Source organism: Camelus bactrianus, chromosome 20 (assembly GCF_048773025.1).
Source record: "Camelus bactrianus isolate YW-2024 breed Bactrian camel chromosome 20, ASM4877302v1, whole genome shotgun sequence".
NCBI lineage: Eukaryota > Metazoa > Chordata > Mammalia > Artiodactyla > Camelidae > Camelus > Camelus bactrianus.
The window spans coordinates 25,809,179-25,825,608 of NC_133558.1; the positions used below are offsets into that span (position 1 = coordinate 25,809,179).

General features: G+C 48.1%; 1 protein-coding gene across 4 annotated transcripts in view; it reads right to left on the minus strand.

Annotated features, from left to right (window-relative positions):
* Positions 1-16,430, minus strand: part of KIF6 (kinesin family member 6) — a 298,810-nt gene that overhangs the window by 71,781 nt on the left and 210,599 nt on the right. For all 4 annotated transcript variants that reach the window (XM_074348648.1, XM_074348650.1, XM_045509275.2 and 1 more), the window contains 2 exons: positions 8,485-8,593; positions 475-530 (listed from right to left, as the gene is read on the minus strand). In XM_074348648.1, the coding sequence (XP_074204749.1) occupies positions 475-530; positions 8,485-8,593 (165 nt within the window). The remainder of the gene's footprint in view (positions 1-474; positions 531-8,484; positions 8,594-16,430) is intronic.

Genomic DNA, 16,430 nt, shown 5'->3' on the forward strand with positions numbered 1-16,430 from the left:
GGGCAGCCCATGCCCTGGGAAGGCACAAGGACTCCTTTTTGCTTCTCATCCTCTTACTGGCTTACTGAGGTGCTGAAAAATGTGCATCTGGGCCAAAAATGCGAAGTATAATCTCTGGGAGGTGTAGAAGTGTCCCCCTGCACTTGAACATGTGAAATGTCGCTGTAATTGCAGTTAACGACTGGTTGAGCTATTGCTGGAAAACAGCCTGGGAAAAGCAAAGCTTCCTCATTGGGATGCTAGGACACAGGCCTGCATGAGGAGGAAAAGTTCAAGTTCTAGACAAAAGAAAGTGGTTTTTCTGATGGATGGTAGGAGAGATGACAGACTTCCAAGGAGAGGTGCTCTCAAAGCAGCATCCTGGGCAGAGTGCTCCTAAAGTTTGCCCTCCCGGCTATTTGGAGGCACATCATGACCTGATTTTCACCAGGAAAATGGCCTGTGAAAGAGGCTCACAGAATATCATCTGCTTACCAATTTTTCTTCTTGCTTCATTTATGCTTTCTCCCAGGGCCTTTGCTTCAGAAAATCTAGAGGGGTAAAAAAAAAGAGAAATGAGGGCTTAACTTCTCTGTTCACTCTAAATTATGCTTTAAAAATAAGAGATTTCCAAGAGGTCTCTAAAATATTATAAAACTTCACTGAAAGACATAAAAGAAAATGTAAATAAATGAAATATATTAGGCTTAAAAGTAGAGATAAATTTGCATTAATTACTGGTATCGTGAACTTTTGCTTGTCTCTCTAGCAGAGAATATCTTTCTCATATTCTCTGACTTGTGAGGTTTGATTTTTAGCGTTTTATGATACAGTCGTTCTGGAATAAAGCACGGCTGTAAGCCTTCTGTACTGTGCTGTTAATCATAGTACCAAGATCTTATAGTCAGAGAATCCTTAAAGGACCTTTTTTTTTTTCTGATTTTTTTTTTTTTTTTTGATCAGTAAACTGTGGCTGGTCATGAGACAGATTCTGTAAAGGAAGTCGTATCTGGGACACAGCCGCACTCATCTGCTGACTGTGTGCAGCCGCTTTCACACAGCTATGGGAGGAGCTATGTGGATGGGACAGAGACGATATGTCCCGCAAAGCCGAACACATTTACTATGTGGCTTTTTCCAGAAAAAGTTTTCTTACTCATGTTATATATGATGTTAAACCACATTTTGAAAATATAAAAACAAGAAAAAGAATTGCTAATTATCCTCTATCCAGAAGTAAGCACATTTTGAGATCCATCCAGTCTTTTTTCTATCCAGTTTGTATAGGGTTAAGATCAGACCGTATACCTGATTTTGTGCTTTGATTTTTTTTTTCACTTAGCATTTTAAGTCCTTTTCCTGCATTATTAAAAACTTCTCCATTATCTTAGCTGGCTGCCTACTAGTCCAGCAGATGGTTGTGTTGATGTTTACTTAATGAGTACTCTATATTTTCCAAAAGGTATTCGTGACAACCCTGAGACCCAACTTTGTGCTGGAGAAGAGATGTAGGAAGTGGCCTCTATGAAAAACACACAGTCCTGTCCCCGACGCACAGTGGGCCCTTAGGAAGTGTTAGTTGCTTTTCCTTCTTTTTGCCACAAAATTTAAAAGGCACATGAAAAGCTATGAAACAAATACATAATATACGGTTACAGTAAATCACTGTGCTATTGTGGAGAACACTGCCCATGTGAGTCGAGTTTGACCTGGGAGGGGCCTGTCCACGAGTGGGGAGTCGTTGGGAGAGCTTCACGCACAAGGTGGGATTGAGCTGGTTTTATGGATGCATAGAGCTTTTAGAAAGCTTTTTATTATGGTAATTCCCCAAAATTCACAAAATAGAATAATAGGATGAACCCTCACATACCCACCATGCTATTTCATTAATTGTCAACACTTGGCCGATTTGATTTTAACTATCTCCTCTCTTCCCCTCTCCCAAATCCCCCAATCTTTCTTGGTCCCAGTAAATCCCAGATGTTATATATACTTTTTTAAAACATTTTTTTATTGAGTTACAGTCATTTTACAATGCTGTGTTAAATTCCAGCGTAGAGCACAATTTTTCAGTTATACATGAACATACATACATTCATTGTCACAACCCAGATGTTTATATTGTTTCCTCCATAAATGCTTCAGTTGCATAGGGTTTTGTTAGAAGAAGTAGGGAGAAGAAGGCATTCTAGGCAGGGGAACAACATAAGCAAAGGCCAGAGTGCCATGAATGCTCTGGGCTTGGTGGAAAAGAAGTGTGAATTATGTCACTGCTATTTTCCGAATGTGTCTGCTTGGCGTGTGACTGCAGACAGGAAGTTTCCAGGGAAGGGGGCTAAATTTTCTCTCAGTTTTAGATTTCTTGGGACTCCATCCCTGGCTCCTTATTAAGGGTGTTCAGGCTCATGGCAGATCATGCATACCCTCTCTTCAGCTGGGGCTTGTCACCTTGCAGAGAGCAGTGCAATCCCTTCGGATGCCACTCAGACTGAATTCAGTTCAGCAAACATTCCTATCACACGCAGGTCACAGTGCTGGGCTCCGGGGGCTCACGCTGACCTTTGTCTATTCGGTAGACAGAATCTGAGGTTGATCCAGGCCACTCAGATGAGTGGCTTCATGCCTTCTTCATACTTTAGGTTCTGCCAAGTGGGGGACTCTAATTGTTTGATGGTCACTGTCCATCCCCAGTACCTAGGATTTCAAGGGGTTTGATAGTCCTTCATTGCTCAGTGAATGACCCCTTTTACTGCCTGCTCCATAGAGTTCTGGAAGCTTTAGATTCTTGGGAATAAGGAAAATACAAGAGCAAGGCTGCAAAGCTGCTGAAATTCATGTCAATGCTAGAGGAAACTAGAGCAGAGCTAGAGAGGGGAGATCCTGCCAGCAGGGTGGGCCGTCTCCACTGCTCAGAGAAGCCCGACAGGCCTGCGATGGAGCCCCTCCCGCAGCGCCGCGGTGCCCAGATGTGCTGGGGAAGGCAGAAAAATGGCAGGGGAGCTGCCCAGTGCTGTGGTCAACGCGCTCTCAAGAGCTGCCCTGCCCCAGGGCTGGCAGACACTGCGGGGGAAGCCACGAGCTGTTCCAGTCTCTCCTCTGCAGCCAAGGCTGAGCTAAAAAGGGCTTTCCCACTGAAGAGGTGTGGGCTGAGGGCTGTCCCGTCTCAGTGAGACCATTTTCCCTTCACTCTGTGGCTGTCACCACTCCAGGCCACCCCACCCACGTGTTTTCCTGATTTCTGGTTGTCAAGACAAACTCTTGCCTAAGGAAGCCTAGCCCTGAGGGAGAAAGGGTGGCGGGTAGAGGGCGCGGGAGAGATGAGAGAGAAGCCCCGCACCTCTGCCCCTCTTCCCTGCCCGCCCGCAGCTCCACACCTCCCAGCCCATCTCCCTCAGCCCATGCCCTCCCCTTCCTCCTGCCCCAGCCTAAGTTCTGATCTCCTGGATGGGGAGCCTCCTGAGTCCTGAGCTTGAAAAGGGGCACATTCCAATTAGGGACATGGCTCAGAGGAACAACTGGTGTCCCAGGTGGTTGAAGCCGCACTGCCCTCCTGGACAGCCTCCTAGGCCACTGCTGGCTGTGGAGGAGGCTGCACCTGGAGGAGGGATGGGGGAAGGCTCCAAGACTCAATCAGGACCCTTGTGAGCCCCCAAGGGTCTACTAATCCTGGTGCCCATGCATTTCTATTGGGGACTCGCACTGCATGGCTCAATCTGGGGAGTGCGGCAGGGCTGGGGGCAGTCCAAGTGTGGGGGCTGACCGGCTGCTCTGTTCACCTGCACAGAGAAATATCCACCTTGGGGCAAGGCCTGGGTTTGGAAGGGAGAAGTGTCCTGGCTGTCCCTTCACAAGCCTGGCTCCTGGGACATCCAACCTTCACCCACCCAACAGCACCCACCATGCGCCAGGCACCGTGTGTGGCTCTGTCCGCACAGGGAAAACAAAATAGAGAGAATAATAGAATGAACTCTCACATACCCACCATTGTATTTCATTAATTGTCAACACTTGGCCAATTTGATTTTAACTCTCGTCTCTCCCCATCCTCTCCTGACCCTGCCAGTTCTCTTCCACTGCCTCCCACGGCACATCACTTGTCTCCTTGTTTCACCCCTCTCTTCTCAGCTGCTGCTTCTCAGTCTCCCTTTTGAGCTCCTCTTCTGCAGCCTGTTCCTCAGATGTTGGTCATTGTCAGGGTCTTGTCTTAGGCTCTCTCCTCACTTCACCTATTCTCTCTACACATTCCATTCATGCCAGTGCCTTTATCTGCCATCTCCACAGACACCTCCCACATCTCCATCTTGGTCCTGCTTTATTTCCTTCCCCTCACTATCCAGCTGCCTATTTGATGCTCTGCAGATAACTAACATCCATTGTGTCCAGAGCAGAGTTGATGACCTCCCCTGAAGATCTCCCTACCTTCCTCCCATCCTTCCTCCTCTCACTTCACGGCGCCGACTCACCCATGTGCTCACGCCAGTAACCTGCACACTATCCCCTGCCCCTCTCCCTTAGTCCCTGCACTCAGTCCTGGGACCTCGCCCATTCTGCGTCCTCAGTACCCACCCTAATCCCCGACCAAGCTTCACCCGACTCTGCCCTGAGAAGGAGTTGCTGTCTCTCCCTCAGACCACTTCAGAGACTGCCTACCTGGTCCCCTGCATTCATGCTACCTGCCTTTGGGCTCTTCCCCATATTTCAGTCTTTCCTGGTCTTCTTGTCTTGGACAATTAACTCAATATGTTGATTATTCATAGAGTGGACATCCAATACCCTTCCGCATCAGAAAGACCTGGCCCCTGACAGGGTACCTTGGCTGCCTCTGTCACATTGTGATGAAGACCCATCTTTCATTTTCCTTTACACTTTTTAAAAATGTCGACATCCCTTCTGTATTGGCTCCCCCATCAAGATGCCTGCCCGCTCTCATCTCCTCCTGAGCGGTTGCTTCCCCACGTCCTCCTACTTCTAGGGTGTGTTCTCACGCAGTTTGCTTGGTTGCTAAGATTTCTCAAAGTCAATTTCAAATTGTCATTCTCAAGCAAAAAAAAAAGGTGTTTTTTGAGTAGCATTTTTGTGGCCAGCACTGTTTTAAAAACCGTGGGGAGGTTGAGAAGATTCTAACCTAATCTCTGCTCTGAGAGTTCATAATTCTGGTTCAGGAGACAAGATGTAAATACCAAAAAACAGAAGAGAAAAATAATAAAGGTTAAAATTGCAATCTAATAGGAACCAGGGCATGGTCGTTATTTCCAGATGGTGCCACGAGATTTCTTGCCACTCCCTCTCCAGTTTTCCCATTGGTGTTACATTGTTGCTCTATTCTCTGTCTGAAGGATCCAGCTGAGTGGAAGGGGGCTTTGCTCGGTTTAGTTCACATTATCAACGCCTTCATTTCCAATTGCAGCTAATCTCCCCATTTATTTATTCTTTTGTTATTTAATGGGACTCTGTGACAGGGGATTCAGTTTGTAGGAAAGAGCTGCCACAAAAGAAAGTTAGCTGTGTGGTGCCAGGGCCCTGGAATTTGCCAAGCGTGGCGCTTCCAGCCTCTCTTCACATTATTATGTACTATAAGGACGAGTCATGTCTGAAAAAGGCAGTGATTCTGAATTGTATTTCTACTTGAATTGTCTTCTATTGAAAAATCCGGCGTAAGAATTGGCTCATGTGCCCTAGTTCACCAAAGGGCAAATATCCTCTTAATGTGCCAACATCTTGTTTCTGTTGTCACAGGCAGGCAGCACAACTTTCCCCAGACTGGGGGCCAGAGCTGAGAGATGCTGGAAATCCCTGTGGGGCAGCAAAGGATGCAGGCGAAAAGGGGAAGGAATTCCTTCTCTTAAGTAGCACTGATGTATGAGCCGTTGATCCCCCCTCCTGCAACTCTAAATCAACTCCTGCACTCTGGGGGAGCTGAGGGAATTAGGAGGGATCTGGGCTGCCAGGAATCCCTATATTTGGGCTTAGAAGCTGAGCTGGCCCAAGGCTCAAGTGTGGAGGTAATTAATCCTCAGCCCCTCTTTCGTGGACTTTTCTAGCATGATGACTCAACATCAGAGCCATCAGACAGCAGAGTTAGTTACTTGATGTGAGAAGTAGGAAATAAAATGTGAGTCCAGGCCGGTGGGTCCTGGTGGCTGAGGGCTATTAGAAAGGTGAGACTTTCTAAGAAGAAGCAGAGTTAGGAAACAGTGATTCAATGTCACCCCTCTGGTGCGTGTCTGTATTCCTAAGACGGGTCAGTCTTCCCACAGATGGTCCACATGGTGCTCCTGGTCTTTAGAGGGAGTGGGAACAAATGTGTGCTAGGATCAGGGTCACTGCAGACTGTTTCCTAAAGTGATGGAGGCATGGAAGTCAGGCTTTATTTTGATGTCACTATAGGAGCACTTGTTGTAGTTATTTGTTTTCATATAAAAACATTTCTCTTTGTCTTCTGCCATAAGCAGTTATGAGCATGTAATATCTGAATACTCTCCCTGAATGCAAACAAAGGTTCTAATCCTGAGAAGAGTAGGTCCTGGCTTACGCTCCCCAGTACCAAATATTCCTTTAATATTTGGTAACATTAAACAGATGTAGACATTTTTAAAATGTGGGCTGGTCTCCTGACTTTTCATTTGATTTGAAAAGACTGATTTACTGCTGGGAAAACCTCTTTCTAGGGGGAAGCTTTGTGCAAGTTTCATTAATTCCCTGGCTTTATGGCCATAAGGAAGATGAGACCTCCATGATTACCAGCTCATCCTGTGTGGCTTAGATATGTTTAAACCCAGAAGCCCATTTGTCCTATGGGCTGTCAGAACTCTACTGTCTGAAGTGAGCTCTGTATTAGAAGGCTTCCAAAGACCACAGCATCCTCATCCCTGCCACCCATCCTGGCTGGAAACGGACCTAAACTCAAGGGTACAAACCCGAACCAGGAGCCACACCAATTCAAGAACAAGGAAGATTAAGTATTATGTTCTTTCTAAGCCAGTGGTTCTTAAACTTGAGTGTGCAAGAGAGTCACCTTAACCTGTGGAGTTTTGAGGCTCTTCCCTCAAGGTTCTGGATCTCAAGGTCTCTGGGCAAGGTGTCTCTTTAAGCCAGTGGTTTTCAAACCTAGTTGCATGTTGGAATATTGAAACAAATGGAAGCTCAGGCTCTACCTCATTCAATTAGAATATCTGGGGAGTCAGACCCAGGCTTTGGTAGCTTCTAGTGGGTTATTTTAATATGAAGCCAGGGTTATGAGGTGCTGGTCTAAGCTACGAAGCCTCAGGTACGGACACAGCTGAGGGCTCTTTGGAAGCTGCTGGAAGAGGCAGCTGTCATCTGACTTGATATGCTTATCTTCAGACAGACAAGGTGTCCTGCCCCAACACGTCCACCAGACTCTACTGAAAACCCATGGCTTATACACAGAGAAGCATGAGGTCTGTGAATCCCCTGGCTTCATAGGCTAAAATTTGTGTAGAGGTGTATATTCCATTCTCCCAGGGACAGAGTCCTCAGCTTCCACTAGGTTCACTTGATTTGCTCCCCGCTCCTTGTTTCATTCATCTGCTCACTCATAGCCCGCGTTCGGCTTCTCCTGCTCTTCTGTCTCTCCTTCTCGGTCTCGCTCACGGCCACCCTTCTCCCTGCCCCCTACTTTCCTTTAAAGCTTTCCCTGTGGTTCAGGCCTCCCAGCCCTTGTACTCCCACGTGTTCTCCTGAGGGAGCTCGTCCCCTCTCACGTTTCCTTGAAGCATTTATAAACATATGACTCTCAAACCTGTATCTCATTTTGGTTCAACAAAGAGTTTTTGAATATGTACTGTGTAAGCTCTAGAGTCATGGATGACATCTGGGCATTTATAGTCTAGAACTCTCTCTCGTGAACTCTAGGCCCACACATCCAGCAGTCTTTCTGTTTGCTACGGTTTGAGGACATGCATTGAATTCACGGTTTAGCTGGAACAAATGATGTACCACTACTGTTTTTCTAGAGGGTCTGGGACACGGGCTTGCTAGACAGCTGGTCAGCAGGAAGTGCTGCCTGTTCTGCCTTCAGCCTGGAGGACACCCCAGTGGCCTCTGGTCGCAGGATGTGTGTGTGTACACTTCCTTTGACCCAGAAGAGCAGGACTGCTCTCCAGAGCAGCTGGAGGGCCTCGAGTTCTAAGACTTGTCATTTGGTTTGTAGACTTTTTCCCCTTGCCTCTGGAGCAGTGAAATAGCAAGAGAGTCACAGGCTGATGAGAATGAACATATGAATGTAAGATGTGAGAACTGCACACACAGGGCTGTCAGTAACAGCCCCTGTTCTAACGTGGCTCACCCGACTAGGGTGATGGGGCTTAACATATGGAGGAGAACTGGACCAGGCAGGACGTAACTCACCATGAGACTGCATATCCGCTGTGCCTTTCTTTCAGAGATCAGGTTGGGCAGATTAGGGAGGACAGAGTAGCAAGTCCTCTCCAGGCCGGCCCGGCTAAGCCATGGAGTACCAGCTGCTCTCTGAGCCAGCCTTACCTCTGCTTCAGAATCTGTTTGTTGTCTTCAATGGTAACGCTGTCAGCGTGGTCTCTCTTGAAAATTTCAAAAGCTTCCTGGCGTCCTAACGACATTTCCTCTCTCACTCCTGTTTGGAGACACAGGGAAATGGCCTCAGTCATAGCATCAGGATCCCATTAATTTCATTGTCACTTTAGTCAGACCACAAAGAAAGCCAGCCCTGGCTCCAGAGGCCCACAGCAGAGAGCCTCCTGACCAGACAGGTGGCCCCAGGCTCCTCCAGCTGGCCACCAGCCAGGGGAGGAGGCCCTTCCGGGACACCTTGGCAGCCTGCGGGCCTGTGCCGGGGCCTCCATGTGACTGGCGGGGGCGGGGTTTGGAAGGTCTGGGCAGAGGAAATGAAAACCAGAGCGCCAAGCCCTGGATTGCTGGCAACATCTGCAAAAGCACTTTGTGCCATCATTCCGTACCACATCTCTCCCCGTTTTCCTGTTATGCCCACTTTGGTTTTCTGTTCAATTTCACCCTGAATTTCCATGCATTCAGTTAAAAGAAGTATAATCCCGACTGAAAGATTCTGAATCTAGAAAACTCTGCTCTTAGTCTCCATGTAACGACTCATCCTGGTTTCCTGTGTCTAGTGAGAGGCCTCAGTTCTCACTCAGGAGTTAGGTTCTCAATCACAGCACCCACATCTAACTTCAACATCCTGAATCCCTGAACCCATGACAGGCCAACCCTCGCTGCTGGGTCCCATTCAGGGGCCAAACTCTGACACCAGACTCAGAACGGCCAGGGCCCCGGAGCCAGCTGGTGGCACTCCTGCACTGAGGTCCTCTTTCTGGCTGCCTCCCAGGGGGAGGCTCTGTGCAGGGGTGGCCCGGGGCTCCCTTGGTGAGAACTGAATTCACAGATGGATTTTGGATGATCCGTGGAGCCATTTTTTTTTATGCCTCTGCCCTTGGTGCCCTTTCCTATGTTTTCAGCCACTTAACTCTATCTTTGAAGCCCTGGCTGAGTGTTACCACCTCCATGGAGCTTTCTGTGAGGCCCAGACTTAAACGACTCCTCCCTCCACTAGGTCTGGAGCAACACCTCTGTACCATGCACAGCCCAAGAGATGCTGTCACTTCACACGATAACTCCTTCTCGTGAAATGCATGTTTCTCAGGAGGTAGAGATAATATTTTTTGAGAGTTCCCAGTGTCCTGTTCAATGTCTGGCATTTAGAAGGTGCTCAATGTATGTCTATTAAATGAAGCAGGTCAGGAATGAAACAGGAGTAATGAGGAGCCTTGCTCTCATTGCCATAGGAACACAGTCCAGGGCTAGAGGGGTTTGTGATGAGGCCTGGGGTTCCAGAGATGCATTCAATGAGGCTCACACCACATCCCCTTTTGCCTGGAAAAAACTCACTGGGTCCCATCACGCAGCCCCGGGCTGAGGAACAGGACCAGCCCATCTGATACCAATTTAATGATTACTGTTGATAAAAATAGCATCATGAAGAATGTCTGAATGGTGAGGCACACCAAGACACCCCACCCTTTTCCAATCAGAAGCAAATGGGCAGGTCTCAGTTCTGTCTCCACATCTGCCCCGCACACTCTCAAGTCGAGTGGGCCTGGGAGTGGGTTTGGGCGATGCTCGGAAAGACAAGCCCTGATGCAAGAGAGACGTTAAGCATAGTGCACTTCGTCCAGCAGAGCCTGCCAGGAGCCAAAGGACACATTCCACACCTTTCCCCCACCTTTCCCCTCCAGCTCTGACCACGTATGCCTTCTACTGCATCATTTTTATAATTGATCATATTTATGATTTATTTTAACCACAGGGGACAGAGGAATGAGTCTCTCTGGACTAAGGCTGGGGGAGACGGAGGGTCCACGGAGACTACACTGGACCTGCCTGCCTGTGGGATCCCCAGATTGCCTCCCACAGAGGTGATGAGAGGGCTTCCACCAACCAGGGCCAGCAGGGGGAGGGGCAGGGTGAAGTGTTGTCCAAAAAGCCGCAGTGAAGGAGAAGGGTTTTCTCTCCCAGGCTCTGCTTTCCTTTAGAGCTGACAGCCCAAGCGGACAGCTGGGTGGAGAGGCCGTGTGGAGGTTTTCCATGCCAGTAGCATTGATGCAGTGTAGGTCCTGGAAGAACTTATCATCGGTTGAAAACCCCACTGGGTCTTCTCTGAGCTGAGGAGGGGCCTGGGTGGTGGGAGAGAAGGGACATGGGGCACCTGCCCAGAGTAGATAAAAGCCCAGGAGGGTAGTATGGGGTAATTCTGCAGAGAATTTTGAAGGTCTTGCTAAGAGATTGGGGGCCAGCGCTGCCACATACTCTGCACAAATCACTAATTTTCAGAGACTTGAAGTTTAGTAAAGTACACATTATGGGGTAGTCATACTGGAAGTATTTCATATTCTTAGTGATTTAAAAGGCACGTGGGTCCTACAGTGCCACGGGCTCATCATCAGGAACATGGGATTGCTCTTCCTCCGGCCACAGTGGAGAAAGATTCTAGAACTGGAGCTCTTTGATGGTGATGACCTCAGACGGATGGACATTAGCATGATGGCTGTAGTCTCGGCAGCCATCATGTCTGCCTAAGTGTCTGCTCAGGGAGGCCCAGGTGAGGTGGCCATGATGCTCACAGACTGATGGCAAAGAGGCAAAGCCAGGCCTGGAAGCCTTGTGGGGCTGCAGGGCTGCCACAGGGCGGGTGAGGCCGTGGGTCCCCAGAGAGGGGCACACAGAAAGGACTCCACAGGCAGCAGCAGTGTGTGACCCCAGACTCCATCTCAGTCCCACTCTTGGCCATCCCCATTCTGCTGCTTCAGCCCACGTCCAGCCCCTTGGGGACTGTGCTGACATACCAGTTCTCACTCCAGCTTGGGCCCAGCCACAAAGTTAACGAGCACCTTTTTACTTCCTGAAGAGATATCTCCACTTCCTTTTCCCTCTCAGGATTTAGAAAACAGCCTTCTTGTCCGACGAGCTCCTGCCTCTGAGCACAGGTCACGTGCACTGAAAAGAGCAGGAGCCACGAAGCACCAGTGACTGAACGCTCATCTTGCTAATGAGATTATCATCGATATATTTATTCTCTCGACAAGTATTTGTTCATCTTAGGTACTGTGTTGGGCATGTGACAGAGATATAAACTTGAACAAGAAGATCATGGCGTTGATCCTTGCCCTTAAAGAGTTCAAAGTCTAGGTGAGGGAGAAGGAAAAGTAAACAGATAATTACAAAGCAGTTGCTGGTTGTTGTAAGGGAGGCATGTGTCCAGCTCTGGGAAACAGGGGGAGGGCCAGCTCTGTTGGGAGACAGGGAAGGATTCTGAGGATGAAGCAGCATTTGCCAGGTGGAGAAGTGGAAGATACTAGGTGGAGGGGCCAGAGGAGAGTGGATTAAAAGGGCAACTGGATTAATATGCATGGTTCTGCTACCTGATAGGAATGACCTTTTTGTGACTCAGAAACGAAATTCTTGCAGACCCTATGCTAAGTGCTCTACCAAGTGCTTTGTTACATATTATTCCAGTTAAACTTCTCCATGATCCCTGGTCATAATTTCATTTTGCAGAGGAGGAAATGGAGACTTAGTTAAAGAAATGGTTATAAAGGGGTAAAAATTGGGCAGGTTTTAGAGGAAGGTAGACCTGCTCTTAGATCAGTTTTGCCTGGGAAAAGTATACCTGATGGAGATGGCAGGGGGTGGGCCTCCCAATGACCTGTGGGAACAGATTTACCCATGAGATGAACGTTGTTCCTTTTGCTACAGCACATGTGATGCGATGGGGGAGGAGATGCGTGAACCCATTGCACCTCCTCCCCCCACCATCATGCTATTGGCTGGGCCTGTCCACTGGACGGTGTGATTTTAGAAATCCAACACCATCTTCTCCCCACTACATGTTACCAACAGAGATGAATTCCAACTCCAAGAAGCTTTCATAAAAATGCAAATACTCTTGAAGGCATCCACTTTAGGGCTAGCTAAGAAAAATTTCGTGATTTGCTGACAATTAGCTAAAAGGTCCTGCAAAGATGAGACATAAGATGGTGTCTCAGGCTGGTGCCAGAATCGGGGGGATCTGAGCTTGAAACGGAAGATCAACTGTGCCTTCTTCCCAACATTGTTTGGTCTGTCAGACTCAATTGCCCATCAGCTTTGGCCATTCCTGCTTGCCATGCCCGTTTCTAGCCCTTGCTTGTTTCCTTCTAGTGAATTTCAATCATAAGTCCCAGCGTTGAAACCCAGAAAATGCAGATGACTCAGAGAAGCCTGCTGGCTTGCTGAATCACAGGACTGCTTAAAACCTAAAGGAGAGCAAATAAAACATCACAGGGTAGTATACAATTTCAAACAAAACAAGGCAAAAAACAAAACCTCCAAACCCCCAGAAAACACTAAAGGAGAGGAGTTTCTCAGTCTCCGTCCCTGAAACACGACATTGCAATTCTGGGTTGAGTTGGATGGAAAATATTTCCAAGTCCTGAAGGTGCAACCTCTTCTGGGTTTTGATGCCTAGTAAAGAAAAAATGGCAGTCAACGAGGTGCCCTCAAAAACAGCCTTGGAGTTGGGTTTCTGACAATGCCAGGCATCTGGAGTTCTTAGGGACTGGTCCCTTATGCATTTCTTAATGCTTTTTTTTTTTTTTTTTTTTTGCCATCCTGAAATTTGGTTCCTTATTTTCCTAAAAATCAATACTTTTGGAAGCTCTCCCCGCCCCCAACACAGGGTACCATGGAAACCAAATGGAAAGGAAAAACAGAGGAAGTGGAGAGTTTATGCCGCTGCGTTTGGGCCTGCTGTCTGATTTCCGGTAGTCTGAGGCTCCTGGGCCAGGGCTCATTTTCCTGGCTGCCCCCGAACAACCTACTGCTGCTTAAGCTATTGCTTAAAAATTGACAGGGTAAAATGATGGAGAGTTGTGTTATTCATGCTGGAAAATGATTTTCTAGTCAGAGCCAAAAATATATTTTCTTTGGGAAAGACATTTATTTATGTGGTGCCTCAGTTCCCTCCAACTGAAGAAGGAAGGAGAGAAAAAAAGACCAAAAGGGAATGAGGACAAATGAGAGATGGGGTGGATTCCAAGGGAAGAGGGAGTTTGGGACTAAAGACATGAGAAGACTCAGAGCTGGGAGGGGATGCTCGGGGCTGAGGCAGGGAGGAAGCTGGACTCCGGGGGATGATTACATTGTCCGTGGCTTGGTAGCAGAAGCTTTTGAAACCGAAGGTGAGGTAATGGCTTTGATATCGAGGTATGATGACTACCTATGGTATGCAGAACATGGAAGTGCACACAGTAATGAGAAGCAACAGGTGGGGACAGAGTGTGTTTTTGTACGGTATCTGATGTAAGTTTTATGCGCACCGAAATTTCTCAGTAAATGTTGACTTAGGTGAAATACACAAAAGTATCCGCCCGTAAATAACCAGAAGAGAATTCCATCCCTTAGTGTGTGCAGAAGTTAAAGTGAATGGACCAATGGGAGGGAAAGGAATGAAGAATTTAGATGAGAGGAAGGGATCACCTCTCAAGGTAGCATGAAACATAAAGGTCAGCAGAGATATGAGGACCAAGGGAAAGGTCAGTGGTCCAGCATTCCTGGGAGTGATGCCTGGACAAGGATGTCCCATGGAGAGGAAATGAAGGCTATAGCCAGAAACTCCAGGGGGAAGGACAAGTCAGCAGCTTCTAGCATGGGCAGCAAAGGGTCCTTTGATGCCAGGCTGAATGAATTCATGAGATGGGGAGGTGCCAAAGGGTGGACCATTTCCCGGAAAGATTAGAAAGGACATCTGGGGTACTGTCATTACTGTCCTCCCCCACACTGTGGGGAGGATGCTGCCATTTAGGGAGGAGATTTTTGGAAGGTACATAAAAGACAGGGATGGCACAGAGGTAGCCCCTGTGTTCCGACCTTCCTTCCTATGGAAGACATAGCTAACCAATCACAGCATCCCTTGCTGGGGAAACTAATTATAGCACTGGGTTTTCAGCCTGGTTTTTCAGACAGCCTCTCCCAGTCAATCATCCCTGGCAGAGAAGCTCTTCCTGCAATGGATGGCTCCCAGATTACTACCCAATTAAATGACAGCCGCTGTTACTTTCATCATTCCCGGGCTTTTGGGGAAAATAGCTGCCTAGTTCCATCACCTGAGGGGCTGATCTGCAGGTGCTCTTCCCCAGGGAGCAGCATCTGGGGGGAGATGCCAAGGAGCCCTCTGTCCATGTCTCCCCAGCGCCAGGGGGATGGAGTCACCACAGGAAGCAATGCCATGTGCCATGGCTCTGTTTACTTTAAGGGCCAGGAGCAGCTCATCTACAATTTGAGGGGTTGCTGGGCGGGTACAGCTGGGGATGGAATCTGAGGATGAGGGGAAGACAAAACCACATAGCCACGGCCAAAGTGACTGCAGATGTGAAGCCCAAAGAGTAGATCTTTTGGGGTGACCAAGGGCACTTGCCCAACCTACTTCTCTGTTTTGATTGATAACTTCTGAAATAGATTGGTGCCCCAAAGCTTTGGGGTCAAAAGCCTATGTTCAAACCAGATCATAACACCTGGGCTAAAGTCCTCAGATTAGGACCTGCCTTAGAGTTTCGTAAATTGCCACATGAAAGATGTCAAAGGAGAACCTTTAATTAGTAGATTCTTAGGGCTGGCTTGGACCAGGCTGAAGCATGGCAGGCTTGGCAGGGGCTCTAGGGAGTGGAGTGAAGGGAAAATCCGAAGTGGAAAGCCACAGAAACCTTAGGAGACCCACCCAACGGTGGCACCGCATCTAAATAAATCAAATGGGTTCCTGACTTCTGGTGCCAGAAATCACACATCCTACCGGCAGGCAACCCTGCCAGGCCCAGCAGCACAGAATAGGCAGGCTGGACGGAATGAAGGGGCAGTGCTCAGCAGGGGCTGTGTTTCCTTTTTGTCTTGGTAACCGTGTCTGATTTGCCCTCCTGATGCAGCTGTGCCCGGGATGTGAGCCTGAGCAGGTGAAGCAGGCCCCACGTTCCAACCCGGCGGACAGGCTTGGAGCCCCTGAAAGAGTAACAGCTACTTGAGGGTCGCTGCCCATTTCCAGTAGGAACAAAAGCCTTCAAACAAGGGTCCTGAAGGTCATCTGTAGAAAATGGTTATTTTCCTAACCCAGCACCTCTGGGTCTTTATTTTGTGAGTGTTCTCATTTGGGACAAAGCGCCCATGTGGCTTGCTTACAGAAACCCATGGGCAGATACAGGCCTGGAGCCTGGAGAGCAGTCTGGGTCATGTTGGCATTTCTGCATTTTGGAGTTCGCTCAGGAATCTGGAGACCAGCAATATTTCCATTAAATAAGACAGCACACTGTGGTCCTGCTGCCAGGCTGACCTGGACCTGGGGGGTCTTTTCCATCGATTTCAGTCCATGGATGTGGCAGCTCTAAAAGGGCCCTGGTGTCTAATTCCATGACTGATACTGGGACCAATCCTAGGAATCTGAGTGGAAGGACATGTGTGTTCTAGCCCTTTGTGGGTTTAAGGGCAGTTGACTGCAAGGCTCACTGAAAAGAAAGGTAGCATTCCTCTTCAGCTTAGAAAGAGACTCCACATTCTGTGGAATCTGAAAAATACTGGATTCCCTGAGTTTGACATGTCTTGAACACTTCTAAGGGCCAGGGTTAACAGGGTTCTTGGTGAGTCTGGTTCTCACATCAGCCTGTGCTTTGGGGACCCAGGCAGAAACAGTGTTCTAGGTCCTGTTGTCTGAAAATGAGGCAAGTTTTCTATCAATGCCTAAATTAGGAACGAATTCCACTCTAGTCTCAAATTTTCTTTTGATACATTTAAAAAAGAGAAGTAAAGAATTACATTCTAGCCTAGTGGCAAAAATGCCCCTTCCTTGAAATGCATGTGGATTTAGATAAAATTCTTAATTCCTTGGCTTGGAAGTAAGTATAAGGCAAACTGAGTTT